We start from the raw sequence: 15,982 nt of genomic DNA on the forward strand, positions 1-15,982 counted from the left end.
CACTCTTTGACATAAACCATGGCAAGATCTTCTGTGATCCACCTCCTAGAGTAATGGAAATAAAAACAAAAATAAACAAATGGGACCTAATGAAACTTCAAAGCTTTTGCACAGCAAAGGAAACTATAAACAAGACGAAAAGACAACCCTCAGAATGGGAGAAAATATTTGCAAACGAATCAATGGACAAAGGATTAATCTCCAAAATATATAAACAGCTCATGCAGCTCGATATTAAAAAAACAATAACCCAATCCAAAAATGGGCAGAAGACCTAAATAGACATTTCTCCAAAGAAGACATACAGATGGCCAAGAAGCACATGAAAAGCTGCTCAACATCAATAATTATTAGAGAAATGCAAACCAAAACTACAATGAGGTATCACCTCACACCAGTTAGAATGGGCATCATCAGAAAATCTACAAACAACAAATGTTGGAGAGGGTGTGGAGAAAAGGGAACCCTCTTGCACTGTTGGTGGGAATGTAAATCGATACAGCCACTATGGAGAACACTATGGAGGTTCCTTAAAAAACTAAAAATAGAATTACCATACGATCCAGCAATCCCACTACTGGGCATATACCCAGAGAAAACCACAATTCAAAAAGACACATGCACCCCGATGTTCATTGCAGCACTATTTACAATAGCCAGGTCATGGAAACAACCTAAATGCCCATCGACAGACGAATGGATAAAGAAGAGTTGGTACATATATACAATGGAATATTACTCAGCCATAAAAAGGAGCAAAGTTGAGTCATTTGTTGAGACATGGATGGATCTAGAGACTGTCATACAGAGTGAAGTAAGTCAGAAAGAGAAAAACAAATATCGTATATTAACACATGTATGTGGAACCTAGAAAAATGGTACAGATAAACCGTTTTGCAGGGCAGAAGTTTAGACACAGATGTAGAGAACAAACGTATGGACACCAAGGGGGGAAAACCGCGGCAGGGTAGGGATGGTGGTGTGCTGAATTGGGAGATTGGGATTGACATGTATACACTGATTTGTATAAAACTGATGACTAATAAGAACCTGCCGTATAAAAAAAAAGAAAAAAAAAGGATTTACTATATACTTATTTACCCTTGGTATTATGATTAACATTAAAATTGTTACATCTTACTATTAAATTGTTTAAATTATTAAATTTACTGTTACAAAATTTTTTGATAACTAGAATTTTGCCTTTTAAGGTTTTGGGACTTAACAGTGCCATCTGCCACTACCTCAGTTGTCCTTTTTCTTCCTGTGTTCTCAGAGAAATAAATATATATAGTGAGTTTTTATTTCCTGATTTCCTGCAACATTGGCTTTGAGGGTTGGAAAAGATATTGAAATGAAATGTCAGAGCAAAAAAAAAATTTTTTTTAATACCTGTATGTATTTTCAGAATTTTTTCCCCCAAATGGCCAGGTATAACTTTTCCAAGAAAGAGTGTATAAAGATTAAAACATAGGGCTTCCCTGGTGGCGCAGTGGTTGAGAGTCCACCTGCCGATGCAGGGGACACGGGTTCATGCCCCGGTCCGGGAAGATCCCACATTCCGCGGAGTGGCTGGGCCCATGAGCCATGGCCGCTGAGCCTGCGCATCCAGAGCCTGTGCTCCGCAGCGGGAGAGGCCACAACAAAGATTAAAGCATAGATTTATCTTGTATTATCTCTAAATTTATCTTATATTACTACTTCATGTTACCCTGTGTTTTACTTGCATGGCACATATTATATTTTTAAGATTTCTTCCTCTCTCCCTCCCTCCCTTAGCCTTTTCCTCCTTCTATAAATAGTTATAAGCAGCTTCCACATTTCAGAAACTGTGCTAGGTGTGGGGAACACATTGCGCTGACTTCAAGTACCTATGAATCTGGCATGAGATGTGGGTAATACAGATAACATGCTACAAAATGCTTCATGAATGCTGAGAGGTGTGCTCTGGAACTATATAGAGGGGGACAGAATGGTATGGGGAGGAGGGATGGGAATCTGGGACAGCTTCTGAAAGAAGTGATCTTCAGGCAGAGGTGAGACTGAGTAGGATTTGCGAGATGAACTGAAGGGTTGAGAGATGGAGCAAAGGAAGTAGCACGTGTGAAGGCCTGGAGATGAGAGAAAACATGGCATTTAAGGACTGGTGAGACATTCAGTAGGTTGGAGAAGATAGTTCAGAGGATAGTAGCTACAGATGATGCTGATAAGGTAAGTAGAGGTCAAATCATGAATAATAATAATGGTGATAATAACAATAATGGTGATAGCTAAAACTTATTAGACAAAGTCTATTTCTAGGTACAGCTGTAAGCATTAAATGAATTTACTAACTGAATTCTATGAGGTAGATACTATTATTAACCCCATTTTACAGAGGGCCTTGTATACTATGCTAATGATCATCAGAAGCTATTGAATGGTCTGAGAGACTGGATATAAAAACAGACAAAGGCCAGACTATATCTAGCAACAGAATTCTGTCCTACAACCTCTGTAGCAGCCAACCTGGGGAGTCAAACCACAACTTCTGCAGCAATTGGCTCAGAAAAGTCAGTATCTGGTCAATGATTCCAGATTCCCTATTTTTTACCCCAATTTGTCACTCAGAGCCAACCAGAAAAAGACAAGTATGCTTCCCAAATCAATCACACAGGTTGCCTTGCTTCTAGCTAGCTCACTTCCAGCTTCCCCAAGGCAACAACCTCCAACCAGAGCAAATCAGAAGCCTCCCTTTTATTCACTGTAAAGCTCCCCTGCCTGCCTTGGGAGTCTCTGCTAAATGTAAGCAATGCAAGCTCTGAACAGCAAGCCCCTGTTCGTTCTCACTAGGGTGGTCTTCATTGATTTCCACAGGTTTTAACCAGGAATGTAACAATAAAAAAGATAATTCTGTCTGCTGAGTAGAGACTGAACTGGAAAGATCTAGACTGGAGGTGGGAGACCAGTCTGTGACTTCAGGCCTTGACTAAGGAGGTGGCAATCGGGATACACAACAATGAATGGAATGAAAAGCATCAAGGAGGCAGAATCAGCAGGACCTAATGAGTGATTTGATTTTGTGGGAAAGAGAAGGAAAAGGTAAGGAGGATGGACAGGCTTGAGGAATTACATAAGTGGTTGGCACCCTTTGCTGAGGCAGGGATGCTGGAGGAAGAAGCTTGTGTTGAGGCTGGAGATGAGTTAAATTTGGGGCAGAGATTTCTAAGTCACAGGTGTAAAGTAATAACTGGAACAGTCTGGGCAAATGAGATCACACAGGCAGGGTGTAGAAGAGAGAACATACGGATGTAAAAATAAAAATAATTGCTGTTATTATCATCATAAGATGTTTATGGAGAAATTGTAAAAACATTTAACAAAACCTTTTAAGATCAAAAGCTTAATAAACTGCTTTGAAGAAAACTAGACCTCCACTTACGTCAAGTTATAGAATGAACTTATTTTCCCACTTTACCAAGGAACATTTCAAAGGCAGAAAGTCCTGCTCCTTTGATACTTAGTTATAGGGAAAGGATCTAACATTTATTGTGGTCCATTTATGTGTCTGGTACTTTATATCTTAATTAATCCTCAAATATACCATATGAAGATAGATTATCCCTGTTGTTGAAACTGAGGCCCTGATAGCTAACTTGTTAAGGTCACATAGCTAGTAGATGGGCTAGCAGGGTTGTCTGATGCAGAAACACTGGTTCTTTGCACCTTCATTCTCTGCCTGACTTCTCAGCTGACCACAGAGGCTACTTCCAGCAATTACTCCAAAGCAGGGGTAGGCAATTTAAGGACATAGTCCATGGCAGTATTACAGATAGTGGCAGAATATTTCATCAACTAGCAGATTGTGCAGGTTCTCAGAGGGAAAGCAAATTTGGGCAAGGAAGCTCAGCCATGATACTACGCAAGTGAAAAAAAAAAAAACTAATCGCAATCATATTTATTCTACAAAGATTACTGTGTGCCTCCGTTGTGTCATTGTTCTAAGTGCTGAAGATACGGCATTGAATAAACACACAAAATCTCCTGCTTTTATAAAGAATTGATGTGCTTTGGGGGAGACAATAAGTTATATAGTGTATTGCAAGATAATGCTCTGGAGAAACGGGAGTAGAAAGTGCTAGGATGCTTAAGCAGTGGTCGGCAAAAGACTCACAGAGTAGGTAAAATTTCAGCAAAGTCTTGAAGGAGGTAAGGGAACAAGCCATGGATAAGAAGGGTAAAACGTCCAGGCAGTGGGCATAGCAAGTGCAGAGGCCCTTAGGCAGGGTACACCTGGCATGGTTGAGGAGATGCTAGGAGGCCAGTGTGGCTGGAACACAGAAGGCTTTATCAGCTACTAATGAGGACTTAAATTTCTACTCTGAACTCAGAGTTGAGAGGGGAGGGACACGCAAGTATTAAGATATATGTTCTACACTTAATGAGAGGGAGAGACAAAACAAGACAAATGAAATAGTAACAAACATAAAACAACTGATAATTAGGTGAGAAACTATGAGACTCAGACCAAGGACTACACCCATTTATGAGAAGAAGGTCTGTGAGAGTGAAAATGAATGGGAAGTGTGTCCTATTGGGGGGTTACTTTATGGTGGAGAGGTAGGATCTGAAGGTAGGGTAAGATTTAAATTCAGAAAAGAGGGGAGGACATTCATTCAATACATATTTAATATCCCCTCCTGTGTACCAGGTGTTGTGCTGGGTGCTACTGGGGGATAATAGGGGCCACTACAGAGAAAAACAACAGAGAAGGTTTCTGCCCTCACGGAGGTGGCACTAAGCAGAGTACATGGTACAGATAAAGTACAGACTCTACATTGGGAAATCTTGCAAACAGGACAAGAAGTGGACCTGAGGCACTTTGAGGATGGCAGACACCTTAGATACCATCTAGTTCAGTGGTTCTGAGGCTAAAAATCACTTAAAGGATTATGATTAAATAAATCTAGGGAAGGAGCCAGCTATGTACAGGTTTTTTTTTAAAAAGTTCCTCAGATGACTGTGATGGTCACCCAAGTTTGGGGAACACTCATCTAGTACAAGGCTTGTTTTACAGAAAAGGGACCAGGTTTAGAGAGTTGAGTGATCTGGTCAATGTAATGATATTAAGTGAGGGAAGCAATAAGGAGCTACTGGGCTTCCCTGGTGGCGCAGTGGTTGAGAGTCCGCCTGCCAATGCAGGGGACACAGGTTCGTGCCCCGGTCCAGGAAGATCCCACATGCCGCGGAGCGGCTGGGCCCGTGAGCCATGGCCGCTGAGCCTGCGCGTCCGGAGCCTGTGCTCTGCAACGGGAGAGGCCACAACAGTGAGAGGCCTGCGTACCGCAAAAAAAAAAAAAATAATAAAAAAATAAGGAGCTACTGCAGAAGCCTGAAAGAAAGAGCAGGTGGGACTCAGAGGTAGCAAGGAGGATGGTAAAGTGGTGTTCATGGAGAACGGAGTGGGAAGAGAGGAAGAGGTGAAACCCAAAGGCTGTGACAGTAATCCAGGACTGACTGAGGCGCTGTGGTGACAGCAAAGGAGAGCAAGTAGTTCTTTTAAAGCCCCATTTGGTACCATATCATCTGACCTGGCAGGGGGAGGGTTGGAATTTCTATTGTTGTTGTTATTGTTTACTTTGTTTTATAATCTGAGTCCATGTAAAACCATCTCCTATGGCTTTCCAGGAGTTAGCTGCTGTGAAACCGTCACACTGTACATACCATACTGCAGCTATGATACACTAAGTGTTGCTACTCTGAGTGGAAAATGGAGTCCTTCAACCAGTAGCAATGGCATCAGCTGAAAACCTGTTAGAAAAGCAGAATCCAGGGCTCCACCCAGACCTACAGAATCAGAATCTATATAGTTTAATAAGTTCCCCAGGTGCTCCAAATGCACATTAAATTTTGAATAATCACTGCTCCAAAGGGCTTCTGATTCTTTATAATAAGAGGAACAACATTAAAATAAATAGGAAATAGATAAAGGGTGAACAATTTGTGATTTCTCAAGCATGTGATGAAGCTGGCTTAATGGGTTGAGGTAGACTCCACAGTCTCACTTTTAGCTACTAGGATATACTGTACTGTCACTGTAGGAAGAGGAGGAGGCTGCAAATATAGAAAGGTTTGAAAAGATTGGAAGCATTTAGAGTTCCAAGGCAGAGATCTATAAAGGTTATCATTTTAAGTGGCAAAGAGCACCAGACTCCACTCCCAGTAAAGAAACTGAGTAACTCTCAGTTAACTTCTCAGGGCCTTAGGGTCCTCATTTGCAAAAACAACCACAGACAAAACCCAGGAAAGCTAAGAGACCATTTCTCCCAGCTCTAAGATGTCTTTTTTCAATTTCATTTCTTTTGGTAGAAACTGCCTTTTTCTTCAGTACTATAAAAAATGTTAATAGCCCTAGAAGCAGTTATTAACAGGGTAGGAACTGTGATTAATACAAACCGATTTCTTCCTGGAGGAGAAACCTAGGCCCTGTAAGAAGAGGCAGTAATGAAAGAGGAAAAGAAAGGGAAGGGAGAAAATAAACACACATATACACAGGTATACTTGTTCTGCATTATTTGATACATTGTAGACTACTTTGGCAATGGCCTGTTAAAAGTATTTTCCCTTTTTTCTTCTTCTTTTTAACCCACTCTTGCCTGCCTCCTATAACCTTGAGACCCCCATCCCTTCTTTTTTTTAAATACCAAGTAAAGGAAGAATGACAGCCATCAGATACCAAATTCACCTACTTGTCAGTTTTGCCCCATGCCTGGGAGAACAGCAGTAGTGTTGAGCCCCCTTGCAGCCTTGGGAGTGAAGGGACAGCTGTTGTTCCTCAAAATTATCTGCACCTGGATTGGAATACTTCCACAAACCCGATTAGGTAAATTCCCCTAACACCTGCTCCTCCTCATGCAGAAGTGTTGTTTCTCTGTGGGTTGAATGTCTGGCCATCCTCAGAGAGCACAACCCTACTCCCACCATAGAAGAGGTCCCCAGTCAACTAGCCTCTCCTAAGGAACTCTCCAAGCCTCCAGGATGTGGACGCAGGAGACGAGGTTCCTGACGCAGCCTGAGACTTGTGAAGCCTCAGCAGGAATTCCCATAGTAGCCCCACGCCATCAGCGTGAGGAGGTAGGGCAAATTTCCTCCATAGAATTCACGTTAATTTAGGGCTTGATCATGGATCTCTGGGGAAGAGCAATGGAACCCCAGTATGAAACAAACGCCTTGGAGTTTCTAAACACCCTCGCTACGAATGGAGATCCAAGCCAGGGTTCTGAAGTGAAATTTCTCAACAGAAATTCGAAAGAACTAGTTTTGTATGACAAAGAGTAAACTAAAAACCAAATACAAGCACAATAAATCAATTCTATTCGATCCCAATTCTCTCCGACGCACTCCTAACCAGCTTCCAATTTCATATAAAAATGTTGCTAAATTTCTAATTTTAATAGTATTTTCCTCCCCTCCAGGTGCAGGTTTTGGTAGCAGCAAATTTAAACACGGGAGGATTTACCCCTATATCAAGAACATCACACGATAACAGCGATCTACATATAAAAGCCCAGCGCAAACAAAGGGGTTATCAAATCCAAGTTTTCGCTAAGAATGTTTCCCTCCCTCTCAGGCCCTTCGTGGGATCACACTTTTCGAAGAAAAGCCGCGAAACCTTGCCTACTCAGTTTACTGGGACGCTCCGGGAGGACCTCGAGACACGAGTCCCCAGACAGGTTGGTCGACGACAGCCAACTCCCCTCGCAGGCGGCGCAGTTGTCAAAGGGATCAGCTTTGAGCTTTGAACCACAGTCCCCCGGGCTCCCCTGGTTTCCTCCCTTGCTGCCCCCAGGCATCATCTCCGCCCCCAGATCTCAACCCCCGCCCCCGCCTTCACACCCTCCAAAGCACAGACACCTGGCCATACCTGCGCTTCCTCGTCCTCCGTCACCACCCCGACTACAGGGATTTGGCGAGGGCTGCTGGACTTGATCCTGCTATCGGGTGCCCGGGCCTGGGCCGTCGCCGTAGCCTCCGCTGTAGACATGGCTGTGGAGGCGGAGTGAGGGATGGGGGGTGTCCTCCTGTCCTACACTGTGCCCGCAGCCGCGAGACTGCAAGAGGCCCCGTCACCGAGAAGTGAAAGCCACCTGAGAGCCACTAGAGTCGCGAAAGGTCCCGGGGGTCCAGCCGTGGACTCGGCCACCGCGACGCCACCCGCATCCCGCGGAGGCAGCCCACCAGCGCACCTAGCAGCCTCCTTGCCGGCAGGTTGTTAACAAACCAATGCGTTGCTAGGGGCGGGGCCAGAGGCTGCTGAAGTACCAGCACCTACGGAAGCCCGAGGATCCAAACTACCCCAAACTCTTATCTGAACCTCTAAACTTGGAGGGGCTGGGTTTGCTTGCGTACCAAAGGAAAGCGGGGGAAGACCTCGGTATGTAACAGTGGAGTGTTACCTTTGCGACATGTGCGTCTCAGTCTTTGTAGTTTGCGCTGGGCCTTCTTGAAACAAGCATGGGCGGGTGGAGGGATGAGGGCTGGATGTGGGATGCAGGAATGATGGATGATGAACTAATAATGTTGGAAGCTGAAGCAGTTTATCTCACCCCGGAGAAGTGACTAGTGTCACCTACATTCCCCAGCCTTTTACCTCTTATGTACTTTAGTGGCTCTCCCAGACAATTAAATAACCACCAAGGCATTGTACACAATGTTAGAAGGCTTTCGAGTCAAATTATTGAATCTAGAGCAAGTAAACCCCTGGAAGCCCCATTTTTCTCATAATTTTTTCACTTTTTTCATCAATAGGATTGCCGTGAGAGGACACGATGAAATGATAGTTTTGTAAAGTGGTACTTGGCATATAATAAGCAAGATGATCTGAATGGCATTTCTAGCCCTACAAATAAAAAGAAATGGAAAACCTAGATTGGGCTTGGCAGCACTTGATGTGAATCACAGCCAAAGAAACCAAGTTTCTTTGAAAGAGTACTGAGTACTTCCAATCCCTATTTATTCAATTCTATTCATTCTTCGGCTTTCCTCAACTGCCCTAACTGAGGTCACCAACACTTGTGGTAAAATTTTGTGGACACTTTCTTGTCCTCATTTTGGTGTACTTGTCTGTAGTATTTTACGCTATTGACCACTCACCCTTTCTTGAAACTCCCTAGCTCGGACTTCAGCATCCTTTTTGTTTTTGTTTTTTTATCTTTACAGCTACTCATTGGTGCTTTTAGAGCTCCTCTCAGGCCTTACACCTAGAAGTAGTTCAGTAGGTCTAAGGTTGCTATTAACCCGAGAAAGTGCAAAGGGTGTGTCAAGTGTATTATTAACATAACCTTAATTGCTGTTGTACATTCCAAGTATACTACATCAAGAGGAGACTGAAACCACTTGGATAAACACAGTGGAATCCTGTGAGAACGGCACCCAAGCCTAAGATGGTGGTGGGAAAGCTGATAATCTGATGATTTGCTATCCTTTGTGTGCTCATCTGGCATCTCAAGATGAGGAAGGACAAAGAGGAGGGATTGCCAAGGAAAATTTCCCACTTAAAGTGGAGCTTGCCTAGGAGATATCAACTGACTTTTGTGATTCAGCGCAGTAGACTGAAGCTGATAAGGGTCCATAAATCTCAATGGCCCTGAGAAGTCAGACTCTCCTCACTGGACGTGACTAAAGACATTTCCCCAATGAATGAACAACAGGATTTTTGTTTTATTTTAACCAACTGTGTACCGACCTATAGATTCATTCTGTCCCATATCCAGAGCACGAGTTTCCCATCCTTAATTAGCACTACTCCCATGAACTCCCCCTTTCTAGCACTTAAAAACTTTTGACTTTTCCCCATCAGTGAAATTCTTCATAGAATGGGCTCCCTTACCAGGAAGTTAATAGATCTAACTTTGTAATTTTTATCAGCTCTAATGGTTTTTGTTTTATCTTTTGACAGGTGAAAAGCAGCCAGAATGGAAGTCCTCAAACACCCCACACTCAAGCCGTCTGGACTGAATTACTTGCAGTTTTTCACAGGTGCCAAACTTCCTCTTGCATTACCTTTGCATATGTTGTACATGTGACTGTCTTCTGATGTCTAACTCCTTATAAGACTCAGCTCCTGTGACCTTTTCTAGGAAACCTTCTTTACATGCTCTGCTATGTTAGGTGCCACTTTGTCTGTCATTCTGGTTTTGTACTGACCGCATATTTGACCGGTATTTACTGGCTCAGCAGACTTCCTACTAGACTGAGATTTTTTTAAAGCAAGAAGAGTCACATACCCAGGCTTACATCCCAAGCCCTCAGCATAGTGTCTAGAGTAGTGTTTCTCAAAACTTAGTATGCACCAGAATCATCTGGAAAGCTAATTAAAAGACTCCTGAGCCCCACCTTCAGAGTCTGCTTCAGTAAGTCCGGGTGGGGTTCATGGGTTTGCATTTACAGTTGACCCTGGAAGAGTACAGGTTTGAACTGCAGGGGTCCACTTATACGCAGTTTTTTTTCAATAAATACAGACTACAGTCCCACACAATCTGGTGGGTTTAATCCATGGATATGGAACCTTGGATACAGAGGGCCAACTGTAATGTTACACCTGGATTTTTGACGGAGTCAGGGTCGACACCCCAACCCCACGTTGTTCATGGGTCAGCTGTATAACGAGTTCCTGAGTGATGCTGGTGCTTCTGGTCTGGCAACCTGGGACCTCCTGGTCTAGATCATACTAGGTACTCAATAAACGTTCATTAAAGATTTCAAGGATTACTTTTTTATTTGACTTGAAACCAAATTAAAGCATTTCATAAGTTTACCCAGAGTAAGGTACACACTGAGTCCTTGCTACTCAGAGTGAGGTCCTTGAACTACCTACACAGCTATTACATAGGGACTTGTTAGGAACACGGAAGTTCTGGCCCTGTGCTGGACCTACTAAATTAGAATCTCCATTTTAACAAGATTCCCAGGTAATTAGTATACACATTAAAAGTTGAGAAGCACTGTTCTGGTGTGTGTTGTATATTTTCATTAGTATTGTTTTGGCAGTCACTGTAAAATTGGCTTTTACTAAATATTCCATTTGTGAATTTTCCATGTCCTTTGTTTTCTTACTGATGATAATGTTGAGTGTATTTATTTGTTTTTCTTCTTGTTAAATGCACCAAGCTTAAGCTTTTTAAAAGCTTTACCTGTTTAAATTAGCTAATGGATTTAGGTTTAATCATTATTCATTGATCCTTCTTTGCTATCGATTTTTGAAGGCTATAAGTTAAGAGCACAAGAGACATTACGACACCACAACACAGAAGGAGGTAGGGGTAAAATGGCTAACTATTGAATTGGTAAATTATTTCAGCAAAAATATAAATTAATAGTAGAGAAATGTATGAGAGATGAATTATACACAGAGAATAGAAATGCTTCAAACTGGTAACAGTTCAGCAGAATTTAACATTTCTGTTAAATTACAAATTACAATTTCTTAAAAGCTGCTGTAGACTTAAAGATCAACTACAAGTTTTAGTAATTTATTGATATGTGCACCACTTTGTTACTTTTAAAAGTAACAAAGAAAACTAAATATATTTTTAACATAAATATAATGTTAAGAAATAATATTCTTCTTCTGATTTTTTCCTGATACTTGTTTGCACCCTGCCTAATTAGCAATATTTAGTAAAATTATAATTATTCATTAGCATGAATTAAGAGTGTTTCTAGGGGCTTCCCTGGTGGTGCAGTGGTTGAGAGTCCGCCTGCCGATGCAGGGAACACGGGTTTGTGCCCCGGTCCGGGAGGATCCCACATGCCGCGGAGCGGCTGGGCCCGTGAGCCATGGCCGCTGAGCCTGCGCGTCCGGAGCCTGTGCTCTGCAACGGGAGAGGCCACAACAGTGAGGCCCAAGTACCGAAAAAAAAGAAAAAAAAGTGTTTCTAATTACTATTTTAGATCATATATGAATTTGGTAGTTGCTAACCTAATGCCAGGTGTCCTAAATGTTCAAGCAAATGTTATTCCTTTCTGAGTCAGAGTAATTTGTTTTAAACAGAAAAATTTTATAGCACATGTGAAATGTAATTAGAGTATAGTCTTACTAGGTTGGATGTAGGGGAATTATGTAACAGAAGAAATACATAAAAGCTGGAATTTAATCTACTTTAGTGTTTTAAAAAATCTTTGAGGGCCTCCCTGGTGGCGCAGTGGTTGAGAGTCCGCCTGCCGATGCAGGGGACACGGGTTCATGCCCCAGTCTGGGAGGATCCCGCATGCTGGGGAGCGGCTGGGCCCGTGGGCCATGGCCGCTGAGCCTGCGCGTTCGGAGCCTGTGCTCCGCAACGGGAGAGGCCACAGCAGTGAGAGGCCCGCTTACAGCAAACAAACAAACAAACAAAAAAACAACTTTGAGGTTGATTGTTGCAGAAACAATGCATAAAAAAGAAACAAAAATAATTACCTCTTACTAACAGAATTATTAATGTAAATTTGATAATAAGTACCTGGAACAGAAAACAAAAGAACAGCCACCCCTGAAGTCAACCATTCTAATAAAAAAGTGTACTAATAATCCAAGTTGCAAGGTTTTGTTTTGTTTTGTTTTTGCGATACGCGGGGCTCTCACCGTTGCGGCTTCTCCCGTTGCGGAGCACACGCTCCGGACGCGCAGGCTCAGCGGCCATGGCCCACGGGCCCAGCCGCTCCCCGGTATACGGGATCCTCCCAGACTGGGGCATGAACCCGTGTCCCCTGCATTCGCAGACGGACTCTCAACCACTGCGCCACCAGGGAAGCCCGCAAGTTATTATTTTTTTAACATCTTTATTGGGGTATAATTGCTTTACAATGGTGTGTTAGTTTCTGCTTTATAACAAAGTGAATCAGTTATACATATACATATGTCCCCATATCTCTTCCCTCTTGTGTCTCTCTCCCTCCCACCCTCCCTATCCCCCCCTCTAGGTGGTCACAAAGCACAGAGCTGATCTGCCTGTGCTATGCGGCTGCTTCACACTAGCTATCTATTTTACGTTTGGTAGTGTATATATGTCCATGCCTCTCTGTCACTTTCTGCAAGTGATTTTGAAATAGGAAGCTGCAGGAGCTATTCATGTTTAGTGAAGCAACTAAATAAATGGTAATAAATAAGATTAATTTAAAAAGAGCGACTTTTATCTGATCAAAGCTTCAGTTTCACAACATAGTTCCAGTTCATAGTTCCATGAACTGAAAATATTCTTGAGCTTTTAAAACTAAAAACTATTTATTGTGTTTACATGGTGGGATGTTATAGTGAAGTACCCCCAGGAGAGAACTGTCTTTATTGTTGGAGCAGGACTAATCAGACAAGCTTATTCCAGTGACATTAATTATTCAAGTTATGTAATTAACTTGACTTGTTCTGATTCCATGAACTGTGTTTTAGTTTTTGAAGGCTGTGGGAACAAATACCACAAACTGGGTGGCTTATGTAACAGAAATTTTATTTCCTCACAGTCTGGAAGCTAGAAGTCCAAGATCAAGGTGTCCAAGATTGGTTTCATTCTGAGACCTCTCTCCTTGGCTTCTCCCTTTGTCATCACATGGTCTTCCCTCTGTGTCTTAATCTCCTCTTCTTATAAGGATACCAGTCATGTTGGATTAGGGCCCACCTCTATGACCCCATTTTACCTTAATTACCTCTTTAAAGGCCCTTTCCCAACCCTCTCAGCCAGTCTGGATTTTGAGTCTGCAGGGCCCTGTGCCTGACTTTGTGAAAACCATCATTTATTTCATGTTTTATTTTCCAGTTGAAGAATCCACTACCAAAATTACTATGCTAGCCTAGGTTTCCTAGAGCCTGCCACAAACAACAAGAAACATTCACCTGCTGCCAGTTCATTGGGGGGCACTATCTCTGGGAAGCAGAAGGGAGGAAAAGATGGAAGTGAGGCAGGCAGTGGAGGAGGGTGTACAAATATAGGTGTTACTGAGCTGCCATAGCTTTTCAACAAGAGTGGTTAATTGCTCAGTCTTTTAGGATATTTTCATGGATCACTGCACTTTGGAACAGTCTATCTTGGGGAGATGAAGGGAGAATACTTTATCTACCAGCTTCCTCTCGTGCCACATCTCTTTGGTCAAAATTCACTCTCCAAGTAGGGTTGCCAGATTTAGAGGGGAAAAAAAAGTCCCATGCAATATTTGTAACAGAATTATACTAAAAAAGTTATTTGCTGTTTCTCTGCAATTCAAATTTGATTGAGTATCCTGTATCTTACCTGAACCCTACTCTCAGGACATTAACACCCACGCACTTCCAGGCAGCTGCAGGGGGAGCCATAGCCTCCACAGATCCTGTGCTCAGGCACAAAGGTCAGTTTCTTTTCCTCAGTACAGCAGTGTGGCAGGGGTGATGGTGGCGGCAGTGGCGCCGGCAGTGGCAGCAACAGCAGTGGCTCCACTCTGGGACCACAAGGCAGCTCCAGGCCACTGGCCAGGAGGAAAAGCAAGAAGTTGAGACAGTGATGGGGAGAGGCATGTGCAGGAAGATGCAGGCATGGCTGCACAGATGTGGGGTGATAACATAATTTTCTGTAAAAATGAGGCAACATTCATTAAACTATCTCATTAGTGTCTGTAGGACCATGTTGCACAAGACACTAGGAATATAGTTGTAAGACAGATAGAGTTCCTGCTATCAGGAACTTACAGAATATAGCTTGAATATTGTGTTCAGTCCTGGTTTAAAGATACTTAATACGGCTTCCCTGGTGGCACAGTGGTTAAGAATCCACCTGCCAATGCAGGGGACACGGGTTCAAGCCCTGGTCCGGGAACATCCCACATGCTGCGGAGCAACGAAGCCCGGCGCCGCAACTACTGAGCCTGTGCTTTAGAGCCTGCGAGCCACAACTACTGAGCCCATGTGCCACAACTACTGAAGCCTGCACGCCTAGAGCCCGTGCTCCACAATAAGAGAAGCCGCCACAATGAGAAGCCTGCGCACCGCAACCAGAGAAAGCCCGCACACAGCAATGAAGACCCAACACAGCCAAAATTAAAATAAAATAAATAAATAAAAACAAAAGATACTTAATAAATGCTAGTGAAATGAAATACTTTTAAGAATACCATCTCATTAGATGGATGTTTTTCTAAATGTCTACTTTGGCAAAAACAGACAAAATTCCCCCCAAACCCAAAACTGTTACATGCAATTGCTTTCTGGATGCTTCTGAAAAGAAACAGAAAAGTGTTAGATGGCTTCCACCAAATACTGGAATTATTATTCAGTAAGAAAGAAAAATCCATTTGTATATAACATTTCAAAAAAGAAGTTAAATCACATTAAACAGTACTTTTTTATTTAGATGTTTATAAGGCAGATCTATGAGAATGATATAAAAACATGGCATAAAATTTGATAACGATATTTTAGAGATTACAGAGCTTTAGCAAATATCTATTACACAGTTATAAAGAAGACAGTATTTTCCAAGCAGATACAAAATACCCAATGAAAGGTCAAGGCAGGAAAATGAGTATAATTAATTAACAATGGAAAATCATTTCTAACGTGAATTGCACATTATCCTTTAAAATCTTTTAAAGGTAAGAATTATTGCAATCCAGTTTATTCAAACAGTGTTAAACAGCATCGTGATAAAGAACTGAAGGCCAGAATGGATTAGTTTTGATTTCATAAAAAGAAACCCAAATTTACAATGGCTTAAATACAGGAAAAGGCAGTTGAAGTAGTGAAGTAGTCAAGATCTTTTTAGTTTCTAACATGTCGTCCTTAGGCCTTGGTCTACTTGAATATTTGCAAGGGATCCTGTTATATCACAGTTCGGCAGGAAGATGGAGGAATAAGATAAAGGAACACATGCTGCTTTCCTTTGAAGAGACTTCCAAGAAGTCACTCATTTGTACCCCTACATCTCGCTGGCCAACACTCAGTCACACAGGAACACCTAATGGCAAGGGCAGTTGAGGAATGCGATGGGCAACAGCATTTAAAGTA

At 42.5% G+C, this 15,982-nt stretch overlaps 1 protein-coding gene across 1 annotated transcript in view; it reads right to left on the reverse strand.

The window, feature by feature from the left end:
• Positions 1-8,189, reverse strand: part of CFAP69 (cilia and flagella associated protein 69) — a 70,568-nt gene extending 62,379 nt beyond the window's left edge. The window contains exon 1 of the mRNA XM_081244772.1: positions 7,904-8,189. Within this exon, the coding sequence (XP_081100898.1) occupies positions 7,904-8,023 (120 nt within the window). The 5' untranslated portion in view covers positions 8,024-8,189. The remainder of the gene's footprint in view (positions 1-7,903) is intronic.
• Positions 8,190-15,982: the final 7,793 nt, after the last annotated feature.

Source organism: Mesoplodon bidens, assembly GCF_964165515.1.
Source record: "Mesoplodon bidens genome assembly, chromosome: 9".
Taxonomy (NCBI): domain Eukaryota; kingdom Metazoa; phylum Chordata; class Mammalia; order Artiodactyla; family Ziphiidae; genus Mesoplodon; species Mesoplodon bidens.